General features: G+C 44.4%; 1 protein-coding gene across 3 annotated transcripts in view; it reads right to left on the reverse strand.

Moving 5' to 3' along the window:
- Positions 1–26,648, reverse strand: part of LOC115090919 (17-beta-hydroxysteroid dehydrogenase 13-like) — a 171,168-nt gene that overhangs the window by 42,233 nt on the left and 102,287 nt on the right. For all 3 annotated transcript variants that reach the window (XM_029600598.1, XM_029600609.1, XM_029600618.1), the window contains exon 2: positions 8,302–8,409. In XM_029600598.1, the coding sequence (XP_029456458.1) occupies positions 8,302–8,409 (108 nt within the window). The remainder of the gene's footprint in view (positions 1–8,301; positions 8,410–26,648) is intronic.

The raw sequence follows: 26,648 nt of genomic DNA on the forward strand, positions 1-26,648 counted from the left end.
TTATATACCGACATCGGTTTGCACATCGCATCGGTTTACAAGTAACTTAATAACTTTAGGCGAAGCCTTTACATTGAACAGTAACTGTGGTATTAAGGAAACAACAACAACTAAATAAATATGGCTATATAATTTTTTCCAAATTAGATAGGAGTTTCCAGTGTCCATTCCTTTAATTAGTGAGTCTGTTAGGGAGAGGAGTAGGGTTTCCGTGCTGAGGTGTTTCCGAAAACCATATTGTGTGGGTGGGAGGATATTGTTTTGTTCTAGATAGTCAGATAGGCGAGAGTTTACCAGTTTCTCCAGGACTTTGGAAAGGAAAGGGAGATTAGAGATGGGTCTGAGATTAGATAGGTTGGAGGGGTCAAGGGAGGGTTTTTTCAGGATAGGCTTGACAACAGCCTGGTGCAAGAGACAGGCAGCAACGAAGATGGTGAATCATTATATTGGGGAAAAGATTGTTTGGATGATCAGCCCCAGGTGGTTCAGAACATGGGATTTCATGTAATAAGTGAGTGATTCCCACCCTGTTGACTCAGTGCCTTACCCAGATGTAAGCACAGCTGGCCGAGGTAGAGGGAATTAGTATCCATTTCACCAGCAACATGTGATCAGCCAGTATGCTAAGCATGCCTGCCTCTCCCTGACAGCACAGAGGCAGCAGCTGGATGACACACAGTCAGGCAGCATCTCTAGCAGGAGAACACCAACAAGATACAGTTGGGCTGTATTGCACACCATATAAAAGTCCAGAATCAATTCTCGGCCCATATTTTAGCAGCAATAAGGGGGATGGTGGAGGGATGACAATTAGGCCAGAAATATGACTGTTTTGGGGTTTTTTTATTACAGACAGTAGGACGAATATTATCAGGGCAGTGGGAAATGGGGACTACCAGGGGATCCAATGCTTTGCACACTGCTGCATCTAGCAATAATGAATGCCCCAGAGCTGGGAGCCAACGAAAGATGCAGCTTTGCCCTCTGGGAACTGATAGAGAGATGCAGGGAAATTGTAGGGCATTTTAACCAGAGCATGAAGGGTGGGAAGCAGGAGATAGTGGAGGCACCTCTGCACCAGCTTATTCAGGATGCAGGCACCAAGTGGAAGTCCACTTATCTGATGATGCAAAGGTGAGTGGAACACCAAGATCTCTCCCTGGGCATCAGGATTGGTTATACATGATGTAGGTACTACAAGTCCTGAAGCCCTTCAAGGATGCCACAGAAGATTTGACTTCAACAACAGCCATTTTGGGCGACATCATCCCTATAGTCAATATTCTGAAGGAGAAGTTACAGGGTTTCTGATAGAAACAGGTATTGGCACCAGAGGTGTTTGTGCTGATGACCTCCTTATAGCTACAATTGCAAAATCAACTCAGTTCCCCCTCACCTAGCTGAATTCTTACATCTAGGGGCATGGGATAAACCTTGTGGATCCATAAAGGCTAGAGGATGGGAATGAAGTGAAGAGCCATGGGGGTGGATTACTGGAGTGGAGGCTACTACATGGTGATTACTACCCTTACTTAATAAGCCTTCACAAGGTTAATGCAACTCCAACATTGCTCTCTGCTTCTATGGCAAGGGGAAAAGAGGAAAAGAGGATTTGCATTCAGACAACAACCAACAAGGACAAAACTTCACAATCTGGATTAACAAATAAGCATGGGGGTAGCTTGCTTATTTCGGCGGTTACTACCCTAAACCAATTAAGCCTGATACATCACATTGAATGCATATACAGCTTTGCTCTCTGCTTCAACGGCAGGGGGAAATGTGGAAAAGAGGATTTGCATTCAGACAACAACCAACAAGGACTGAACTTCACAATCAGGGTAAACAAATAAGCATGGGGATAGCTTGCTTAATACAGTGGTTACTACCCTAAACCAATTAATCCTGATACATCACTTTGAATGCATATATAGCATTGCTCACTGCTTCAACGGCAGGGGGGAAAGGGGGAAATGTGGAAAACAGGATTTACATTCAGACAACATCCAACAAGGCAATGATCTGTGCAGTCTGAGTAAACAAGCATCGGGGTAACTTGCTTGATGTGGCGGTTACTACCCTTAACCATTAAGCCTTATGCTCACCTTTGATGCAACTCCAACATTACTCTCTGCATCAATCGCAGGGGATGGCAGGAAACTTGAATCAAACAGTTACCAACAAGGGACCTGAAATTGGTGGTTGGTGAAACAGATAAGTATGGGAAAATAAATGTGGGAGCTTGCTGGGCAGACTGGATGGGCCAATTGGTCTTTTTCTGCTGTCATTTCTATGTTTCTATATTTCTATATTAGTCATCTTTTGTCACCCATGGGTTAAAGACACTATCATCCTCTAGTTCAATATTAGAAGGAGAAGCTGTGGCAGAAGTAGGACTACCAATGGTGATGCAGCTGAGGAAACTATGAGCTCCCCGTGCAGTACTGTCAGCATTAGCAACACCCTGTCAGCTACAACTTTCTCCAACACCTTTATCAATCACCCAAGCCCACATCCCAAGCTTCCTGACATAGGCCATAGCTTCAGCAATGGCAGCAGAGACCAGTAGCAAAGGAGACTGCACAAATTTCAGTCATGTGGTTCCTTGGTGAGCCCATCCAAGGTCATGGCTACAGACCTGTTGGCATACTGGGCACACAAGGCCTCAGTCTGACCAGATCTTTCCAAGGTCACCCATATTTACTTTCCTGTACACCACCAGAGTGCCTAGTGAATGTATATTTTACATGAACGGGGACACTGTGAGTCTATATCATTCACAGCTAGCACCAGTTATTGGAAAAACTAGTCTTCAGTAAAATAAACCTTCTTATGCCGAGTTTCCCTGAATTTCCATGCAAATGGTAGCTACACTGAACCAATACCCACGTGGCTGTGTTGTGGCCAGTTGTCACTTTTGCTGCTACTGCCTGCCTGTTCCTGCTGCCCTTCCTCTTTCTTGGCTGTGTTAGGGTGTTTTGGCCCCCAAAACAAAAACATTTAAAAAGAAAAGAAAACCTTCTTCCCCAGTGCCTCTCTCTGGATGTCTAGGGATCTTGGTGCCACTGTTGTTGCTGTTGCCTGGTGTACTGTCCTCGGATCTCGATCTATTACCTTGAGTGCCTAGACTGTCAGTTAAACCATATTCCCAGCTTCAAATACCAGAAGGAACTCAGTCTTGAATACTGAACACCATTTATTTGAATGATGAACGGTTCAAGACTCACGGAATGAGAAGGCATCAAGAGTAGCCACACAGAAAGGAGAGCCTGTCACTGCTGTGATACGTTTTGGCTGGAAGCTCAGTAGTCCGAAGGAGGCAACTAGAGCTGAGATAGAAGCTGTAGAATGTTAATGGTGAAAAGTGATGGCCGCTGCATGGCTTAAAACAGGAGAAGGAGATGCTGCCAGCCTGCAGAGAACACCAGTTCCAAGAGAACAGTGTTGCCAAATACCAAAAATCTTTATAGCCCAACTGATCACAAAATGTAGAGCAAAATAGCACAAAACTAAAATAATGCAAATATATATATATATATATATATATATTTGTGCAAGATTCTTTACAATGTCCTGCATTGCATGCAGACAAATTGACAAAAATAACTATGGATATAAAAAAAAATTTAAAAACAAGGTTAGAAAACTAGGTTGTCGTGTTCAGTGTTGCCATAACATCTATACATATCTGTTGTGGCTGTGGGCTAGGAGAGAGCCCTAGCAGGATCTGTGTCTGATAAAGCTGCAGAGTGGGAGTGTGTGTGTGTGTGTGGGGGGGGTGTCTTTCTTAGTTCCTAAGGATCTACCCCCTAACTTAAGGGTGCAAGAAGAATAACACAGGGGTTTGTTTTCAAAAGCCCCATGCCACTCATCTTAGCCAACTAGATTTTAGATGGCTATGATAGCTCGGTAGAGAGTGCAACAAGCTAGGTAAAGAGTGCACTGTACAAATCAACTCCTCTCGTACCTTTCATCAATTGAAATGACAGAAAATCTTCAGTGATGTGTACTTTCCTGTTCATATCTCCTACTATATATGTAAACCCCCCAAAAAAGTACACCACCCCCCTCAAACCCCACTCCGAGTTAAAAGTGCCCCCTCTTACAGTAGTGTAAATAGAGTGACATATTAAAACCTATCTCAAGGCTCTCGCTCTCACTCGCTCTCTCTCCACAGCATATGTGATTAAAACATTTTCCTGGTAAGTTGCCCCTGGTGTATAAAGCAAAAAAAGGCACAGGTGGGTTAAATGTATCATTGCAAGGAGCAGGGAAATTAGCCTAACCATGCCCCCTTTTTTTATCACGGGATCCATTTCCCATATATTTATAACATTTTTTTGGCTTTCCATAGAACTTTTGAATGTTAGATTTATTTGGGACACACTGGAGACGGTGCTTCAGTTTGATTCAAACACATATAGATGAGGATTATAAATTTGTATACAACAAGGAGGTTTGCTTTTATGAATTTAATCTTTTGTTTTTGTGATTTTAAGATTTTAATGGAGATGATATATTTATGTCATTTAAATGATGTTTAATTTTCCAGAATAAATGGGATGACATATTGTATGTGAAATGAATAAGAACAATGAGGAATAATTATTTCTCACAATAATGTCAACTGTGATTATCTTCAAGTGACGATGTGTACCACGATCAAGATTTGAAATATAGAATTGTATCCACTATTTCTATATTGAGATATGATTTGTGGACTTTCCCCTGAAGAAACTTTGCTAAGTGAAACAGGTTGGGAGGCAGTCCTTTTGTAATATCTTTTATGTGTTTTTGTATGTGTGAGCATGAATGGTGGTGAATGTATGTAAGCTGTGGATACATTATTATTGTTTGAGAAGATACATATTTGTATATTTTGATACTTTGTGATAAATAAAAATTATGGGGCAGATTTTCAAAGACCTACGTGCGTAAATCCAAAATACCTATTTTCAAAAGGCCCCGCAGCCCCGGGATGCATGTAAGTCCCGGGGCTTGAAAAAAGGGGTGGGGCCTGGGCGGGCCAGGGTGGGCCGGGGTCAGTGGCTCCTGGCACAGCGGTCATTTGCCTCTGTGTCAGAGATCGTGTGCCGGCAATCGGCCGGTGCGCACAACTTCCGCCTGCCTGAAGGCAAACTATTATTATTATTATTATACTAACATTTTTTAAAAAATACAGATGGGTATTCAGGTCCTGGAAAGATATCGTCTAAGTACACAACGACACATTGGTAGAGTAGATCATGCAGAATGTCATTCATCATGTTTTGGAAGACAGCCGGGGCGTTGCACAGGCTGAAGGACATCATCAGGTATTCAAAGTGCCCATCCCTGGTATTAAAAGCTGTCTTCCATTCATCACCAGAGTGGATGCGAACTAGATTATAGGTCCCTTATCGCATGCGAGCGGCTTGGAAAATGAGGCCCAAGCTGTTGGTTGAACACGCAATCTCAGCTGGTCATGTTTTCAATGATTTCAAATTTGTAGTGCTGATTAAACCTTTATCAAACTGGAGAGGAGGTAATATTGATACTATTTTACTTAAACTAGAACAATAATTAATTTTTAAATACAATACATACCATCCATTAGAGTTGAATCAGGAGATAGATTATAGTGTTTTTTTAATAGTTTTTTATAATATAGTTTTTTTTAATAGTGGTCTTTAATTTAGCTATTTGTTCATTTTTATGTATATCTAAAAACAATTTTACTTTATATTTTTATTTTTTCTTTTCTTAGTTGTTTATTTTTTATTTATTTATTTTATTTTTTTCTTTTTGTAATTAGTCCATAGTATGAGTGCTCAGGTTACTGTATTGATAGTAGTCCACACTGTTTTAGATCTTTCCTAAGTAAACTATATAAGAATTATTTTTTATTAATATTATTATATTTTTAAGTGTTTTTAACTCCAATGTTGAAGTAATATGTATTTTAGCCTAACATTTTAGTAAAAAATAATGTAAATTCTATAGTGATAAGTTCGTTATATGTGTATTTTGAATTTTGCTACTGCAAATTCCATTACTGTAAATCACCTTGATATTAATTTGAAAGTCGGTATATAAAGTTGAATAAATAAATAAATAAATATAAGAGATCTAAATGCCACATTCCATGCAGCCACATCAATAGCACAGGCAACCACAGTAACTCCTCTTTGATGTCAGTCAGAAGCCCTGATACTTAAATACTTCCTGTTTTCAGTGCATTCTTTCTAAAAGCAGCTAACAATCGGGCTGATACAGTAAAAACGCGGGAGAGCGGGTGAATGCCCGCTTTCCCGGCGCGCACACAGGCCACTCTCCTGTGCACGTGATTCAGTATGCAAATTAGGCCCGGCAGTAAAAACAGGTAAAAGGATGTGCTAGGGACACTAGCGCGTCCCTAGCGCCTCCTTTTGGACCGGAGCAGCAGCTGTCAGTGGGTTTAACAGCCGACACTCAATTTTGCCGACGTCGGTTCTCGAGCCCGCTGACAGCCACTAGTTCAGAAACCGGACACCGGCAAAATTGAGCATCCGGTTTTCGACCCGCGAGCCACGGGCCAACTTCAAATTTTTTTTTTTTTTACTTTTGGTAACTTTTGGGACCTCTGACTTAATATCGCCATGATATTATGTCGGAGGGTGCACAGAAAAGCAGTTTTTACTGCTTTTTTGTGCACTTTCCTGGTGCACGAAGAAATTAGCGCCTACCTTTGGGTAGGCGCTAATTTCTGAAAGTAAAATGTGCGGCTTGGCCACCCAATTTCCTTTCTGAATCGCGCGGGAATACCTAATAGGGCCATGAACATGCATCTGCATGTTGCGGGCGCTATTAGTTTCGGGGGGGCTGGACGCGCGTTTTCAGCCCCTTACTGAATAAGTGGTAATGCTAGTGCATCAAAAACGTGTGTCCAATTGAGGGTTAACAGTGCGCTCCGTCAGAGTGCACTGTACTGTATCAGTCCAAATGGTAGGGTAGATTGATAATCTGCACAATGTAAGTAAAGCTTTGGATATCTTTAAAGTCCTCTCTTTGTAAGACTAATGGTAATCAAATTAAACTGGGGGGGGGAGGGGGGAACCCAGTGATATAGCTATAATTAGTTTTTGCACTCATATACCATCTGATTCTGTAAATGTTTTTTCCTTACTCATTTCCTCCCCCCGTCCCCCGCCGACCTGGATCCACATACAACCCCCGCCCATCGCCCCTCACTCTCATCCACCCCCTTCCCAACTATCCAACCTCCTCACCTCTGCCTCCCATTATTTTAAGTTTAGTTCTGTGTTGGAAATGAGTTATTGATCCATAGCATTGGTATCCACAGCACTTTCATGGGAGTATTTCTAAACTGTCTGTTTTCAGCTCACTCATAATAATGGTGGCTAAGATTAAATTTCTATAAACATTATTATCCATTTTGTATAAAAAAAGAGACACCCTACTTAGTAATGAGCAGCCAAATGACGGGCGGATTTTTAAAGCCCTGCTCGCGTAAATCTGCCCGGATTTACGCGAGCAGGGCCTTGCGCGCCGGCGCGCCTATTTTCCATAGGCCGCCGATGCGCGCAGAACCCCGGGACGCGTGTAGGTCCCGGGGTTTTTGGAAGGGGGCGTGTCGGGGGCAGGGCCGAACGACACGGCGTTTTGGGGGGCGGGGCGTGGCGTTTCGGGGGCGTGACCGGGGGCGTGGCGCCGGCTCAGGGCGTTCCGGGGGCATGGCCGTGCCCTCCGGAACCGCCCCCGGGTCGGGTCTCGGCGCGCCAGCAGCCCGCTGGTGCGCGTGGATTTACATCTCCCTCCAGGAGGGCTGGGGGGGTGGGTTAGGTAGGGGAAGGGAGGGGAAAGTGAGGGGAGGGCGAAAGAAAGTTCCCTCCGAGGCCGCTCTGATTTCGGAGCGGCCTCGGAGGGAACGGAGACAGGCTGCGCGGCTCGGCGCGCGCCGGCTGCCCAAAATCGGCAGCCTTGCGTGCGCAATCCAGGATTTTAGAAGATACGCGCGTATTTTATAAAATCCAGCGTACTTTTGTTTGCGCCTGGTGCGCGAACAGAAGTACGCGAACACGCTTTTTTTAAAAATCTACCCCTGAGATTATAGAATGCATCACTGATAAGGCTTTACTGGAAACAATTAAGATGATAATTTGCGAGGAAGAAAACTCCCCTTTTGCATATTTCATTTTGGAAGGGAACACTTTCCACACATTTCTCTTTGTATAACTTACTTCACAGAATCACATCCTAGCTTGCTGAGTCAGCATCTTGCTCTTTGGCATAACATCTGCTATTGAAGGGTTATGCTCTCACCTTGTCTGCAGCAATGTAAATTTCATCTCTCTTGCTGCAGTTCACCAAAAAAACATGAGCTGCTGCCCCAAGCCTTCTGCATTCTTCAGCTGTCTCCTCCACGCCAAGCTATGGAAAAGGAAAACGTCTCAAATTATTAAGTTGTTCTTGTGCCACATCACCTGATCAGTTCGGCCAGCATATGCTTTGCTTTCCAAACACCATTAAACATGAATGTAGTTCTTAAAATATTTTATGACATAGCTCTTATCTGCACCAGTGGTATCCTCTCAGAAACCCAGCAGACTTACTAGGATTCATTAGCACATGTTACGGCATCATCGTGTGCTAAACAGGGTCTATCACGTGATAAACTTGCGCTGCTTATCACAACGTGCGTTAGGATTAAAATATGATCATGAGAATGCATAATCAATAAAATTATACAAATGAGGGACTCGGACTGCACGAAGCGATAAAATATCATATATTAACGCTGGATTTAACACGGGAAATAACAACACCTCCTTTATTTACTGTAGGGTGGCAAAAAAGCTTTTGTCATGCCATAGAGGCCGTTATCATAGGATAGCAGAAATTATCGCATGCGATAAAACGAGGCCTTCTCTCTGACACATGTATACAGCCAATAAAACACCTTTTCTTACCTGCCCTGTCTTCCTAAAGCCAGAATGTTAGGTGGAAGTCTACTAGTAATGGGACACTGGATGCTTCAGGTACAACAACAACAGCAGGGAAGGGAGGTTCAAACGCCTTCTAGGAAAGTACCCACATTGGAGCCTGAGCTGCAAGCCCCGCCAATGGAGTGGGATGGCCCATGTCAGGACTTGCCATGCAGGAGAGCACGCAAGCGGTTCAAGGAATGCATCTTTCATCCCCACACTACATTGCTGGGGATGCCGGAGGAGCACATGGTTAAGAAGTATCACCTGAGCTCTCAGCCTATCATGGAATTATATCAAGAACTGAGAAAGGTCCCACACTATAATCAGGCCTAACCAAACTATTGTGAGCCCTGCATTTTATGGCATCTGACTCATTCCAAATAACAGTTGGGGTCAGCTGGGGAATGCCCCAAACATCTTTTTCCTACTCTGGGCCAGGTCATAAGAGCTGTACAGGGGCAGATTGGCCTATTGGGGCTTCGGGCATGCCCTGGTGGGCTGGTCAGACCAGCCACGTGACACTGGTGTTGATCACAGCAGAGCCGCTGCGATTAGACCTGCCCTGCAGCAGCTGTTCTCATGGAGCAGGAGCCTCCAAGCAAGGTTCTCTGCTCATTTCTGTTTGTTTTGTTTTTTTATTTTCCCGTGGCTACAGCCGTGGTTCCATGGCTTTTCTTTTATTTTTTTTGCCTCCACGGCTGCAGCGTGACTCTATAGGCATGCATTTTTGGTTTTTTCTTTTCCGCGGCATTGCTGAGCTCCGTGGGATCGCTCCCTGTCCCTCCCTTCATCACTGCGGTGGTAGGAAATGTCCCCGAGGCCTTCCTTCACACCACTCCATCACTATCTTTGTCTTGCGAGGCTGCCAGCAGACCTCCCGCTGCTGCCTCACCACGGCTGAAGGCCTCAGGCTCTGACTGTTGGCCTCTGACTCATTTCTGCTGACGGCCCCCCATATGTTGGGGCCAAGGCAAAAAATAAACCCACCCTGCTGCATTGGGCCTTTCTACTACCTCTTCCTACAGCAAGGCCATCAGCTAGTATCCCTGTCTGGATCCCTCCTGCACACCAATGTAAGTAAAGTTTTTGAATATATTTATATTCAGAGGTCGCAGGGGAAAGAGTGGGAGTATGCGAGGGAACATGCATGTGTGCATATTTGTCAGTGGGTGCAAGGCAGTGTAAATGTGTCAGCAGGTGTGACTGAGCATGTGTGTGTGTGTCTATTTGAGCCAGTGGGTGTGACTATGTGTATATGTATCAGTGGGTATGAGAGAGTTTGTGTGTGAGTGAGTGAGTGAGTGTGTCAGCAGGTGCGAGGGAGTTTGTGTAAGTGTGTGCCAGCATGCGCGTGAGAGAAGAGAAAGTTTGTGCACTCTCTCACCCACACTAATCCAGAGCAATAAAATTCTTATTGGTTTTAATTATTGGGTATTATCTGATGTGCCCGCTGTTTAAAAATATTTTATTGGTTTTTGGGAAATTTTTAAAAGATTTATATGAGTTTAATTATTGGATGTTCAGCTGTTTTGAAATATTTATTCTTTTGATTAGTATGGCTTTACTATTGTTGACTTATATTTCTTGATTTGACATTTTATGAGGCATTGTAACATTTCTCTCTTTCCAATGTTGCACTATATACAGGATCTAGCTTGTTGCGGTTTCCAATTCAGTTTTTGTCTGCACATTTCTATTTATACTTTATGGTCTCTATTCTGTATTTAGTGAAGGTCGATCTGTATTCTGCATGTGTGACAGAGGTGTGGTATTCTGCTAGATTGTAATTTCAGTGTAGGGACCTATAGTAGCTTAGCTTGTTCTGGTTTCCAAATTGGTGTTTTAGACCCTGGTGTAATATTTGTAGCATTGCCTTTTCATAAGTAGGGTTGTCACTGTTTGAATGCTGGCAGTTATTGCTATTTTGGTATTGGAGTTTTACTATAGTTTAATTGTAATTCAGTTTACCCAAGGCTTTCTGAGAGCCAAACCCATACCCACCATGTATTACAATAGGCTTAATGCAATATGGGATCTAAGTGTCTCTTTATTTTTTATTTTGCAGTTTTTTCTGATTGGCACCATAGCAGTGCATGTAAATATAATGTACATGCTACAAATGATACTTTAATCTCTTAAGACTATACTTTGAATGTCCTTTTTTAATGTAAGAACAGTTATAAATGCATAATTGTGTGTGGGGAGGAAGGGGCTGGGAGTTCAAGGTTATATAGTTTACCTATGATGCCTATACCCTTGCACCATCCCTGGCTACACTGGATCCACTTGGGAAAGCAGGATTCTGGAGCTGTATTGCTTTGGGTCCTGTGGCTCTCTTCAGTCTCAGCTAAGGCTTCATTTTAAGTCCTGGAGGAACAGACATATGTCTGATCTCCCTGCCCCTCCCCTGGAGTAGGTAGGAAATGCAGAGCCTGGGGAACAGATTCTGTAGCACTCGGGCAATGGTAATGCGCTGGAATGGTGGCGGGGGCACGGAGAAATGGAGGCAAGCTGCAGTCACAAAAAGGGATGGGGTGAGCCAAGAGGAAGTGCCTGTGCAGTATTGGGGAGGCTTCTGTAGGCTGGGCTTTCCTTCTGAAAGGATTAATTAGCTGTGGAACCAGTGAGTCTCCTGGAGCAGGGGGTGCCAAGAAGGGTAGAGGTGGAAATGAGAAAGGAAAAGGGCTGCTTCAGGCTGGGCCAGGGCTGGCAGCAAGCAAAAATGTTTTACATAATGCTGTGGCAGTACTGGATCAGGGGCACTCACTGTGTGAGCATTTGAGCAGCAGCACAATGATGGAATGTGTGTGTCAGAGAAAGAGTATGTGTGTGCGTATGAGTGTCTTTCTCCCTAATACAGAAAGGCACCTATATATACACTCTTTCTCTATGACACACCCATACACTGAGAGTGTGGGTGTCTTCATATCAGAGAGAGAGTCACACAAAGTGGGTGCCTGAAAGAGTGTGTATGAGTGTTTGTGTGTGTATCAAGAGTTGATTGGTTGATAAGAGACTTTAATACCATATCAGGAATCCAAGATATGATTATGAGAGATGTAACCAGACTTGGGGGATGATGGCAACTGACTGCATGGATGGAAAAGTGCCCAGCTCTGTTTGCTCATCCCTGGTCTAGGGTGTTCTACTATTTAGTTATTTAAAGAAATTTTGAAATTTACATTGCAGACTTTTTGACTCGATTCTGCCAGGCTCCAAGTCACATGATATACCTCTGAAGGGTCATTTTGGTGTGCTTTTGGGAACTGTTGAACACATTCTGCAGGGAAAGTGCACAAGGGACTCAGACAGATACCAAGTGGGCCAGATTTGAAAAAAATCTCCTGGGCTGATATTTTCTTGCAATCCACCCCTGGACCTATACATTGCCGCATTAATCATTACAAAAGATTCCCTCATGAAAGGCAGGACTTGCTGGACTTAAAGAGAGGTTTTTATGCCATAGCAAACTTTCAAAATGTTCTAGGAGCCATTGACTGCACTTACATAGCCATCATGCCACCCCGTCAGAAGGAGGAGATCTACCACAACAGAAAACTCTTCCACTCCATCAATAGGCAAGTGATCTGTGATGCTCGACTGCACATCCTTGATGTGGTCACCAGGTTTCTGGTAGCTGCATGTGATTCCTTTATACTTAGGCAATCTGGGCTGTTTGAACAATTTAAAGATGGCCTCTATGGTTACAGTTGGCTAATAGGTAAGAGCCTTGCTTCTTTCTATTTTCCCTCTCCAGCTATGTATTTACAGCAAACGGCAGTGACATGGGGGGGCTGTCAGGGATGTGACGGCGTCAGTTATATGACAAGTGGCTTGGATATTTACGCCAACAAGCCATAGTGGCAGGGCCCAGGTTTCTCTCTCCATGCTGGAGGTCTGATAATGCATGTCATATAATGCAGTTTCTACTAAGGTCAAGTAAGCCCTGTTAGTGCTCTGTTGGCCCTCAGCTAACAATGCCCATATTGATATTCTGTTTGCAGCACTCATGCTGTCATCCAGGATATCAGCCACAGTTTGTCTTGACCATCACAGGGGTACAAGGGTTCAATTATAGTTGTGGGATGTGCATTTTGGCCCAATCCTATTCATTGTGTCATGTCTGACAAATGTTTATGGAGGGCAGATTGCAGAACAACCAGGGACATGAACAATCCTATCACAAGGGTGATGTCTTTCTGCAATGACATGTGATGTACAGCTTCAGTGTTATAGGAGTGCTTGGTTGTGAGAGATATGTCACTTCATGTAAGAACCCCAGATGCAGTTTTCCATTCATGAAGAGCATAATAAAGAGCTATAGCATACATAGTGTGTTACATTAAAAGGTGGCATGGACTTTGGATTCTGAAATAGCCTTTTAAGGCTCATGTCAAGCCATAGCTTAGCTTCTGTGTTATAACCATGCTGTGGGTTGGCAGTGATATTACCAAGTCAAAGTGGTGTGAGTGATGCAGCAATTCTCTCTTTGCCGCAGGAGATTCAGGATATGGTTGTAGGACCTGGCTTCACACAATGGTCACGATTCCCAACACAGAAGCAGAGATGAGGAACAACAAGGCCTTGTGTTCTACCTGCTGTGTCATTGAACGCACCTTCAAAGTTCTAAAAAGTAGATTTCACTGTTGGACAAAACAGGGGGAGCTTTAATATATTCCCCAGCCAGAGCAACAGAGATAGTGCTTGTCTGCTGTGTGTTTCATAATCTAGCTCTACATAAGACATCCCAGTTGACCTTGTTCCAGATCTACTTCAGAATCCTCCATGCTCCCTGTAGAAACCAGGGAGATCACACAAACTGGCAGCCAGTTTTGGCAAAGTGTCATATAATACTACTTTGTCTGCTAGTCATCTAGTCCTTCCTGTTGCATGGAAGAGAGCCCAGCAGAGTGGTTCTGGATTTTCACATCTGTATCTTTCTTTTACTTACCGATCCTCTATCTGGGTCAGTGTGTAACAGAAATCACATAGGCCTAGTTAGGCAACATTGTAAAAATAGATCATTAGCTACAATTAACAATAGTAGACAAACGACACAAAATAAACCTAACAATAAAGCAAAGTGGTTGTTCTAATGTATTCATATTGAATGTCAGAAAGAGTCATGTCTTGCCATTGCATTTGTGCAGGACTGCCAAAACAGTGCACATAGCTTTCTTGCTTGCCTTGACTATGTCTTTGCCTCTGATCCAACCCTCATATGTTGGCCAGATAATTGCATATGTAAGAAGTGGACCACATTCGAAAGAGTTACAAATCTAGAAATAACACAAATAATCACCAAGATTAAACCGGCAATACACCCAAGTGACCCTATTCCTTCCAGTCCTTGAAACAAATTAATGGAGTTATCACTCCTACAGTCACAACATTAATTAATCATTCGCTCACAGAAGGGAGTGTGCCACAAGGGCTAAACAAGCAGTAATAAAACCAATCCCGAAAGACAAATCTGGAAGAATAGATGATAGGGAAAACTACCGCCACCCAATATCAAACTTGCCTTTTCTAGCCAAGGTTCTTGAGAAAGCTGTATTAACCCAGCTTGAAAATCATCTAGAAGATCATAGCATACTCCATCCAAACCAATATGGTTTCAGGAAACAATGTTCAACTGAGACTCTGCTACTATCTTTATCCGACGCAATATTAAGAGGGTTTGATGCTGACGAATCATATTTTCTGGCGCTAATTGATCTAAAAGTCGCCTTTGACAGTGGACCATTCCCTACTATGCCATCAACCGAGCAACATTGGAATCGATGGCTGTGTCCTCAAATGGTTCTCTTCATTCCTATCAAATAGATCTTTTCAAGTAAAAGTGGGTAATTCAATATCTGACACCTTCCAGTCTGATACTATTATTCCCCAAGGATCAACTCTTTCAGCAACTCTTTTCAACATTTATATGCTCTCAATATGCAAACTTCTTACAGATCTCGGAAACACATTTTTCCTGTATGCTGTCATACAGTTCTACATTCCATTCTCCAAATCTCTTGAAAACACAAAATCAATGCTGTCAACCCACATGAAAGCAATTCAGCAGGAACTAAATCATCTAAAACTGACACTAAACCCCCCAAAAAATGAAATTATCTGGTTAAGCAGAAACCCCTCGATCATTAAACTACCAGCTCTTGACCTCGGCAATTTTAAAATTACATCCTCCAACCATATGGAGGACGTAATGTGGGCATACAACTGGATGAGAACCTCATGATGAAAAAGCACATCAATAAGATAATCACATCTGGTTATAACAAGCTATGGATTCTACAGTGTCTGAAGCCCTTATTAACCTTCGAAGACTTTCAGACTGTACTACAATCCATAATATTCTCAAGCCTAGACTATTGCAACTCCCTGTTCCCAGAACTGCCCGAATATCTCTTAAAACCACTTCAAATATTTCAAAAAGCCTCAGCAAGACTTCTACTAAGATCCTGGAAATTTGTCGCATTTCTCCTACGCTGATCTCTTTATACTGGTTACCAGCTCACTAACAAATCCAATTTAAAGTTCTAACTTTAATATTTAACATTGTTAACTCAAGTAACACTGATATAATTGGCATATCATTGCAACCTTATACTCTCCAGCGATCATTATGATCCCAAAATAAGGGTTTACTGTCTGTCCACAACATACGATGCTCACACCTGACACAGGTAAGGGACCGTGCCCTTTCCATTGCTGGACCTAATCTGTGGAACTCCCTACCCAAAAAGCTACGACTGTTTCCAAACAAAAAGAAATTCAAAAAAGAGCTAAAAACATGGTTCTTCATAAACACATACAACCTTATCTAACCTCAACTAGAAGAAAAGAGACTCTAAACAAACCAAATAATGCTTGAGCTTAAATCCCATCAGATCTCTCAACCTAAAATGAAGAACGATTAATTATGCACAATCTACGTCTTTATCTATGTCTTCTACTCACCACATTCTGCACTATCTCTCTTCTATGTAGAGACATTTTTTTTGTATTGAATTGACTTATGAATGTATAAATCTGAATTAATAATGTCTTATCAAACTATCAAATAGCCACTTTATATGACTGTCTCCTGTTAACCGTTGTGATCCTTATTTGGAATGACAATATATAAAATGCATAGAAATGACGGCAGAAGAAGACCAAATGGCCCATCCAGTCTGCCCAGCAAGCTTCCCTCATTTCTTCTCCCATACTTATCTGTTTCTCTTAGCTCTTGGTTCTAATTCCCTTCCACCCCCGCCATTAATGTAGAGAGCGGTGGAGGAGCTGCATCCAAGTGAAATATCTAGCTTGATTAGTTAGAGGTAGTAGGAGTAGTAACCGCCGCAATAAGCAAGCTACACCCATGCTTATTTGTTTTTACCCAGATTATGTTATACAGCCCTTATTGGTTGTTTATCTTCTCCCCTGCTGTTGAAGCAGAGAGCTATGCTGGATATGCATCGAAAGTGAAGTATCAGGCACATTTGGTTTGGGGTAGTAACCGCCGTGACAAGCCAGCTACTCCCCGCTTTGTGAGTGTGAATCCTTTTTTCTTCTCCCCTGCCGTTGAAGTTATGCTGGATATGCGTGAAGTATCAGTTTTTCTTTTCCCCTGCCGTTGAAGCAGAGAGCTATGCTGGAAATTCGTGATGTATCAGTCTTTCTCCGATGCCGTTGAAGTAGAGAGCCATGCTGGATATGCGTCGAGAGTGAAGTATCAGGTACATTTGGTTTGGGGTAGTAACCGCCGTAACAAGCCAGCTACTCCCCGCTTTGTGAGTGCGAACCCTTTTTTCTTCTCCCCTGCCGTTTAAGCAGAGAGCTCTGCTGGATGTGTGAAGTAACAGTTTTTCTTTTCCCCTGCTGTTGAAGCAGAGAACTATGCTGGATATGCATTGAAAGTGAAGTATAAGAATGGAGTGATCAAGCTAGTTGAAAGGCATCAGGAATAGAGGAAGGTGGAGGTAGTAATCTGGATATTTGGTTTGGGGTAGTAACCGCCGTAACAAGCCAGCTACTCCCGTCATTGTATGTATGTATGTATGTATGTATGATGAAAGTCCAGCAGCATAGAGCCAAATGCTCTATTTGTAAAATAAATCACAAGTAGCTCAGTTGCTTAAGGGCACAGCCTGAAGCTACAAGTTGCCAGCTACAATCATCCATCACTGACTCTACATGTTACAGCCAGATTCCCTAGCTGACATCCATGTGTAACTGAATATATCCACATGTACATTGGATTCATAGTCTCAGATGAGCATACAAACACACAGGTGTCAGCACAGCCTCATCAGTTTCTGAGGCAGGGCTGACATCTGAGGGCTCACATAGCAGGCCTTCACTTAGAGCCATTTTTGAAACACATGTCCAATATCCTGGGAATCCCAAACTTCTCACAGGTCATTGCAAGCTAGCATATTTCATAGGGGTTGCACATGACCATGCACAGCTGGACCCTGCTACACCTATATAAGCAAATAGTGAACTCTCATATACAGATGGTGAGGGCCTTGGCCCTTGGTCTGAATGTTGGTTATGTCAGCTGTACAGGGAGGTTATTGAAGGATGCTGGTCTGACTATATGAAGTTTGTTTTGGGAATAGGATGGTGTCATGCCTTCACATGATGTAGATAGAAACCTCTGAAATGTATAGGTCATAGTTTATTTTGTGATAACAATAACAGCACCCACATGTGACATTAAAACGGTTCACTTCAATGAACCCAAGGCAAAGATGTGTTCAAAGCTAAAAGTCTACCCTGCCATGTAACAGGTAGCCACTGGGAAATATTGAGATATCAGGGCCCAGCAAGGACCTTTGTGTGTCCAGCTCTGGACTATTCATATTGTCTGCCTTTATGCAGGTACATAGATAATCTGCAGAGCAGTTTGATTGTCTGATTGCTAGTATCAGTTACAGTCCTTATCCTATAAGTGGCCATACTTAAAACACACAAGCTGAGGGCTCCAGGGGAGATGTGCCATCAGAATTGTCATCTTCCAAGCAGAGGCACACCCTTTCAGGTGTATATAGGTTTGAGGTCCTTGCTTTTCCAAGTGTCTAACATGCAGGAGTTAGAAAAGGTCATATTCTAACATAACTTGTGGTCAACATAGCAAAGCAGTCCTATAGGATATGTTTCCTGTGATGTTAGTGCATTTTTTACTTTCTGGATTCTGAGAGCAAGGCAGGTATGCTGATAGACTCATCAGCTCGGTATATAGCATTAAGGCAAGAGAGGATGTTGACAGCTGATGAGCACATGAGCTTTTTTCTGTAGACTGCCACAGTGAAAAATGCATAGCCATACTGCTCCCAGTGGTATCATATGGAAGGCATGATGTCTTCTGCACTTTCATTGTTGTTTTGTTGAAATACATGCAGTTTTCATCACCTGAGGCCTGGAGGTGCCCATGTCTGTTACAAAGAAGAATTAGTAAGCATCTATGCTTCCAAGAGGTGTCTGTCAGGCTGCCCGGTGTAGACAATCTTCTGTGACTAGTAATGACTCTGATTACTTCATTAGTAGGAAGGGACAAGCTTGACATGACATCACTGCTGTTTGATGATGAACAAGCCAGGAACAGCAATTTTTAGCCTCTGTAGGTTACCAAAGTGCTGGAGGGAGTCTGTAAACAACAAATTCCTAGTGGAAATGAAACCGAAGGGTAAGTAGTCAATCAAACAATAGTGAATTCAAAATCACCAGTACTTCATAGACCCATCATTGTGAAACAAACATATATGACCATCATATAAAAGATGGTATTGTCTACTTATTAATAGAAAAGTGGTCTTTTCCAGATCTTGTCTTAAGTTATAATCATTGGCCATATATAATTTTTAAAAAGAATAGAAAGTATGAGAACTTAACTTAAAACTCCTCTTGGTCTTAAAGGAGAACTGCCCGACACTAGAGATGTGAATCGTGTCCTCGATCGTCTTAACGATCGATTTCGGCTGGGAGGGGGAGGGAATCGTATCGTCGCCGTTTGGGTGTTTAGAGTATCGTGAAAATCGTTAAAATCGTGAACCGGCACACTAAAACCCCCTAAAACCCACCCCCGACCCTTTAAATTAAATCCCCCACCCTCCCGAACCCCCCCAAATGCCTTAAATTACCTGGGGGTCCAGCGGCGGTCCGTAGCTAAATCGGGGGAAGGGGGAGGGCAGGAAAACCGGCACACTAAAACATCCTAAAACCCACCCCCGACCCTTTAAATTAAATCCCCCACCCTCCCGAACCCACCCCCCCAAATGCCTTAAATTACCTGGGGGTCCAGCGGTGGTCCGTAGCTAAATTGGGGGAAGGGGGAGGGCAGGAAAACCGGCACACTAAAACACCCTAAAACCCACCCCCGACCCTTTAAATTAACCCCCCCCCCCAAATGCCTTAAATTACCTGGGGGTCCAGCGGCGGTCCGGAACGGTCTCCTGCAATTGAATCGTGTTGTCTTCAGCCGGCGCCGGTCCGGAACCCCCGCTGAACGACCTCCTGCAGTCGATCTCCTGCCGGCGCCATTTTCCGTACGGAAAACGATTCGCGGCAGGAGATCGCTCCCGGACCCCCGCTGGACCCCCAGGGACTTTTGGCCAGCTTGGGGGGGCCTCCTGACCCCCACAAGACTTGCCAAAAGTCCAGCGGGGGTCCGGAACGACCTCCTGCAGTCGAATCGAGTTGGTCTATGGCCGCCGCCATTTTGCGCCGCCATTTTGCAAAATGGCGGCGCAGAATGGCGCCGGCTGAAGACAACACGATTCAATTGCAGGAGGCCGTTCCGGACCGCCGCTGGACCCCCAGGTAATTTAAGGCATTTGGGGGGTTGGTTCGGGAGGGTGGGGGATTTAATTTAAAGGGTCGGGGGTGGGTTTTAGGGTGTTTTAGTGTGCCGGTTTTCCTGCCCTCCCCCTTCCCCCGATTTACGATTTTTTGACGATAAATCGGGGGAATTGGTATTGTATCGTGGCCCTAACGATTTCTGACGATTTAAAATATATCGGACGATATTTTAAATCATCAAAAAATGATTCACATCCCTACCCGACACTGCCAGCACTGTTTCAGTGTTTTGGTTCCTCTGCATCAGGGGCAAAATACACAATGTCAATCTTTGCAATGGTCTATGAACAGATGACACGAACAAGTGAAGTGAGGGAAATAAAACATCATATTGTAAATTACTTACTAGAGCAGTAGAATGACTCTCTAATTTGTCCTTTCACAGAGGTAGTTCACTCACGAAGATATCAGCTGAATAAAACCAGCTAGATCCTTATAAGTGCCAGTATGAAAATTCTGTTGATAGCGATTTAAACAAGAACATTTGAAAAAACAACAGCAGATAATGATGACTCAGTGTAAAATTCCTAACATATGTATGCATGTGTGCCTGGGTGAGTGATGTGCTGTGTAAGCCTTTGTCTATATCTGTGTCTGGGGATGATGTAGGTCTTGTTGTTTTCTTCCTTACCACACCAATGGATACACCAGAGCAGGCACAGTTTGTGCACCCAATGAGCACACATTGGCTTTAGCCACAAGCAATCCAGTGCTTCAGTCTTTAGGTTGGAAGCTACAGGTATGATAATGTGTAGGATGTTAGAAAATGGCCTCATGCATTGTAACCTAACATTCCACCTTAACCTGACTATTCATTCAGCCGAGAGGGGCGTAAGAGCTCAAATATCTAGCGCCACTTTGCCAGATGAGTATGAAATAGAGTTAAGATCTGGCTGTAGTTGTCACTATGTAGCCACATCTTGAAAACTCCCACAATGTAACTTGGCCACTGTGCTACACAGGCGGAGACCTACATACTTATGAGGCAAAATGGCAGCTGAGTGGGTAATGTATTGGTCTGGGAGGTTATCAGTGGCCTTACAGCTGTGCCGCCAAAGTAAATCACATCTTGCTCCAGACTTTCAAAGTCTCCCATTAAATGGATGTGTATGCATTCACTGCTGCTCACTGGGTTACAACATGAAAAGTATGGCCTATGAGCATACATGTTAGGGCGCTAAGAAGAACTTAGATGAGAATCTATATTAGGTTTTTTTTTAAGGATGAAACTATTTGATGCATCAGCAGTTAAGTATTTGGTCTCAATATGAGGGATTAAGACCTGCGCCACCTGTGCCTTGGTTTATCAGCACATTTCAGCACCGGCCTGTATGTCTGCTATGTGCTAGTCACTGTGCCTGTCTGCCTGGTGCTTTGTGGCTTGCTATTGTTACCCACGTCGGTCGCAGACGGCTGGAAGAGTGGCAATCTCCGCCTGCAAACACCGCCTTCCATGGCGTCCCCAGGATGGCATGAGCATCCTGTCCGCCATCTTGAATCGGGGTTTACCTAGGACACGCGCGCGTGCCAGGCCCTCTCTTAAACACGTCATGGCGGGAACCTCGGGGCGTCCCCTCCGCATGATGTCACCTGCCAGTGTATTTAAGCTATTCGGATTTTGCTTCCTACAAGTTAGCAAGGACTTCCTTCCTGCTGAATTTAACTCCACTTAGAGACGCTTCGCTATTCGCTACTCTGAACTTGTTCCTGCACTCCGGGTCTTGAACGCTTTAGGTACCTGCTCCTTGGAGGCCTTGTCGCGTTCTGGCTATCCACTCCCCGGAGGGCAGGGACCCAGCCTTGTTCAGCCTTGTGAGTACGCTACTTGTTTGCTACTATCTTGCTGACGGAACCTCCAGTGTTCCCCATGCCTCGGGCCACTACCGTGCTCGCCTCAGCATACCTGCTTCTACACTTTGGAGTGAGTACCCTCATCTATTCTGCTTTGCTGATCTTCTTCACTTCTCTTACCAACATCAGTGCTGATTCTCGGCGTACCCCGCACTGTGGGCCACTACTTGATCTACCCCTGAAGTGTTCATCTAGAGGAGGAGTTCCCTGGCATACCCCGCTCCGCGGGCCACTACCAGGGATATCATCGCTAAGCCACATTACTACTCTGGACTGTGTCTTCCATCCCACTCGGTGGGTACTTCACCTACGTTCCATTCTAATAAAGTCTCGTTATTAACTGTGTCCATCTCAGCTGAGGCCATGCCTATCATGGTGAGTCCCCACAGGGCTCCTCCCTGTGGGTGGAGTCAGCTCTCACTATGATCCAGGGTCTACAACCATATCAGAAAATAACAGATTGCTAACTCCATGGACCCGGCTCAGGTCTCAGCCCTGCAGGCCATCCCTGGTCTGGCCCAACATATTGCTGAACAACAGAGGACCTTAGATACATTGGCTAATGCTTTTAATCAGTTGAATTCCCGACTGAACATTTCTATATCACCTGATAAAGATGCTTCGTCGCAAGTGGTTTCTGTACGAACTGCAGTACCTTTACCAGCCCCCACTCGCTTCTCAGGAGATCCCCTGTTGTGTAGGGGTTTACTCAACCAGTGCTGTATGCACTTCTCACTACAACCAACCTACTTTCCTAATGTAGTATCCAAGACTACATATATCCTGTCTCTTTTAGATGGGAAAGCCCTGGCCTGGTCTTCACCTCTCTGGGAAAGCAATGACCCAATCCACAGCGACGTGCCAGGTTTTCTTGCTCTCTTCAAGTCAAGTCATCTGAATACACAACCAATGCATGGTTGTGTATTCAGACAACATACTAATTTTCTCCCAAGATCTACAAAGTCAACAGGTAGATGTTGCCAGAGTCCTGCAGAGACTTTGGGACAATAGTCTCTGCAGGACTCTGCAGAGACTATTGTCCCGAGTGTGCCTTCCATCAGGAGTCTGTTCCCTTTTTTGGGCTACGTGGTATCCAGCAGGGGCTTCCAAATGGATCCACAAAAGTCAGTATTTGATGACCCAGCTCGCAAGACAGTCACTGAATCTGCTCTTTTACACCTCCAACAAGGAGCTAAGCCACTTCCGGACTATGTTATTGAATTTAAGACCCTATCTTCAGAGCTTCACTGGGACCTGGAGTGCCTACGTGTGACTTTCCTAGAGGGCCTTAACTCCCGCATCAAGGATGAATTAGCAGCACTTGAATTACCTGACACTTTGGACTCACTCATTGACCTTGCAGGGAGAATTGATTGCCGCCTGCATGAAAGTTCACAAGAGGTAAAGAGTCCCAAGAAACATCCTTCAGGGAGTATGCACTCCCGAGCAACAGCAGCAACCCAGACCCTGCCTTCACCTATCACTGAAGAAGATGAACCCATGCAATTCGGCCGCAGCCACCTAACCGCCAAAGAGAGGTGCTACCGTAAAAGATTAGGTCTCTGTATGTACTGCGGACAACCTGGCCATGCAGTTCAATCCTGTCCCATCTATCCGGGAAACATGCAGACCTAGGATCCACTGGAGGACTCTTCTTAGGTCTTACTACCCCATCTCCTCCACTGACTCCTCAATCATTTCTGGGACTCTTGAATTCCAGACTCTAGCACTTGTAGATTCCAGAGCCAGTGGTAATTTTATACTTAAAAAGTTGGTGGAACACCTATGGATTCCTATTGTTCCAACACCTGTTCTGCTGCTTCTCTCCTCTATACACAGCGAGCCACTACCCGGAGAAGTTTCCTACACCACGCAACTGATATGCCTGCGCACTGGTTCTCTTCATACCGAGACCATCTCATTTTTGGTCCTTGACAAAGCCATTCATCCAGTAGTGCTTGGCCTACCATGGCTGCAAGATCACACACCCCAGTTTGACTGGGGTACCCTGAAACTATCACAATGGGGAGCAGCTTGTCACAATAGATGCTTGAAGAAGGTAACACCTGTGCCCTGCATGTCTACCACTACTTCTCTCCCAGGTTTGCCGCCACAATACTCATCCTTTCAAGATGTGTTTTCAAAAAAGGCAACTAATATATTACCACCACACCGGTCCTTCGGCTGTGCTATTAACTTAAAACTTGACTCGGAACCCCCTAGAGGAAGGGTGTACCCACTTTCTCTATCAGAGACTGAGGCCATGTTGGCCTATATTCAAGAAAATTTGCAAAAAGGATTTATCCAACCTTCCAAGTCACCTGCCAGAGCCTGATTCTTTTTTGTCGGCAAGAAGGATGGATCCCTTCGCCCATGTATAGACAACAGAGGACTTAATGAAATCACCATAAAGGACTGATACCTTTTACCTCTGATTTCAGAGTTATTCGATAGACTCCAGGGAGCCAAGATTTTCAGAAAGCTGGACCTAAAAGGGGCATACAATCTGGTCCGCATTCATCAAGGGGCCAAGTGGAAGATGGCCTTTAATACTCGCGATGGCCATTTTGAGTACTTGGTCATGCCCTTTGGCCTGTGTAACACTCCGGCCGTATTCCAAAATATGATGAATGAGATCCTGCGAGATATGCTGTACCAATGCGTGGTTGTATATTCAGATGACATACTAATTTTCTCCCAAGATCTACAAAGATGTTGCCAGAGTCCTGCAGAGACTTTGGGACAACAGCCTCTACGCTAAGCTTGAAAAGTGTGCCTTCCATCAGGAGTCTGTTCCCTTTTTTGGGCTACGTGGTATCCAGCAGGGGTTTCCAAATGGATCCACAAAAGACCAAAAGCATACAGGACTGGCCTCAACCCACTGGTCTCAAAGCTCTTCGCCGATTCCTCGGCTTCACCAATTATTATCGCACATTCATCCACCACTACTCGACCTAGACTGCACCACTTACTGCCATAACAAAGAAAGCAGCCAACCCTTCACAGTGGTCTCCAGAAGCTGTTACTGCCTTCCAAACCCTCAAGGAGGCTTTTCTCAAAAAACCTTGCCTTCGCCACCCAGACCCTCGACGACCATTTATAATTGAGGTTGATGCCTCCGATGTCGGAGTTGGAGCCGTGCTGAGTCAGTACAGTGACACCCATACACTGCACCCTTGCTTTTTTTTTTCCCGGCGTTTTTCTCCAGCCGAGAGAAATTATGGTATAGGAGATAAAGAGCTGTTGACTATCAAGCTAGCATTCGAAGTGTGGTGCCCATGGCTCAAGGGGGCACAACATCAGATAACTGTATATACAGACCACAAAAATTTGGAATCTCTGTGTCATGTGCAGCGACTGAATCATAGACAAGCCCAATGGTCTTTGTTTTTTAATCGGTTTGACTTTCTGCTCAAGTATTGTCCTGCTGACAAGAATACCCATGCAGTCGCCCTCTCATGCGCCTTCACTTCAGAGGATGTCCCAGATGCACCTCGCCATATTATCAATCCCGATAAAGCGATCCTGGCCACTACCCATTCCGTTCCAGCTGGAAAGACGGTGGTAACTCGGTCCTTGAGAAAGAAACTTTTTAAGTGGGCTCATGATTCCCGATTAGCTGGTCACCCTGGGCAATCCCGTATGTTATCCACCTTACAGAGGAATTATCGGTGGCCTTCAATGAAGGAGGACGTACGAGCATACGTTGAATCTTGCGCCACCTGCGTTGAATCTTGCACCTCCGGCTGGTTGCCCTTGGGGTCTTCTCCAGCCCCTGCCAGTTCCAGAGGAACCTTGGACGCACATCGCAACGGATTTCATCGTTGACCTGCCAGTGTCCAGAGGAAACAACACCATATGGGTCACAGTAGGCTGCTTCTCGAAAATGGCACACTCCGTGGCAATACCCGGGCTCCCATCTGCCCCAGAATTGGCAAAGCTGTTTATATGACATATATTTTGCCTGCACGGCATGCCAAAGCATATCCTCTCGGATAGAGGTGTACAGTTCACTGCTAAATTCTGGAGAACCCTTTGTAAGAAATTCGATATTTCTTTAGACCTGACGTCAGCATACCATCCACAATCAAATGGTCAAACTGAAAGAACGAACCATACACTTAAACAGTTCCTATACTCCTACGTCAACTTCAGACAAAGCGACTGGGCAGAATTGCTTCCCTGGGCCGAATTCGCCCTGAATTCACACCCATTAGCCGCTACTGGATCAACATCTTTCCAAATAGTGTGAGGCCGTCAGCCATTATCTCAGTTACCAATACCCTTGTCGGTTTCATCTCCTGCAGCCCAGGCTTCGGCTGAAGAACTCCATCAGCTTTGGAAACAAACCAAAGGCCTTTTACAAAAGGCAGGACAATGGGCCAAGAAATATTGTGACGCTCATCACAGAGCACCACCCCAATTCCAACCAGGAGTCAAGGTATGGCTCAGTACCAAGTTCATCCATCTCAAGCTGCCATCTGTTCGATTCACTCCAAGCTACATTGGGCCTTTTCCCATTCTCTGCTGCCTGGGACCAGTAACTTACAGCTTGCAACTACCTATTTCCATGAAAATACACAATGCCTTCCACGTATCTCTCTTGAAGTCACTCATCTTCTCCGAGTTTTCAAATAAGACTCCGGACCCACTACCTCTTACTGCCGAAGAGGACATCACATATCAAGTGGATGACATTCTTGACGTATGTAAATGTGGAACGCAATGGGAGTACGTCATATCCTGGGAAGGATATGGGCCAGAAGAAAATAGTTGGGAACCTGCTAAAAACATCATTAATAAGGATTTAATTCATCAATTTCATCTAACTCATCCAAGGAAGCCGAAACCCCTTGGGAGGGGCCCTAAGAAGGGGAATACTGTTGCACCCGTTGGTCACAGACACTGCGACCTCTGATGCTCACCTTCTTTTTCCCTGCACCAGTGATTCTTGGAAGAGTGGCAGTCTCCGCCTGCAAA

The sequence above is a fragment of the Rhinatrema bivittatum genome, chromosome 1 (assembly GCF_901001135.1).
Source record: "Rhinatrema bivittatum chromosome 1, aRhiBiv1.1, whole genome shotgun sequence".
NCBI lineage: Eukaryota > Metazoa > Chordata > Amphibia > Gymnophiona > Rhinatrematidae > Rhinatrema > Rhinatrema bivittatum.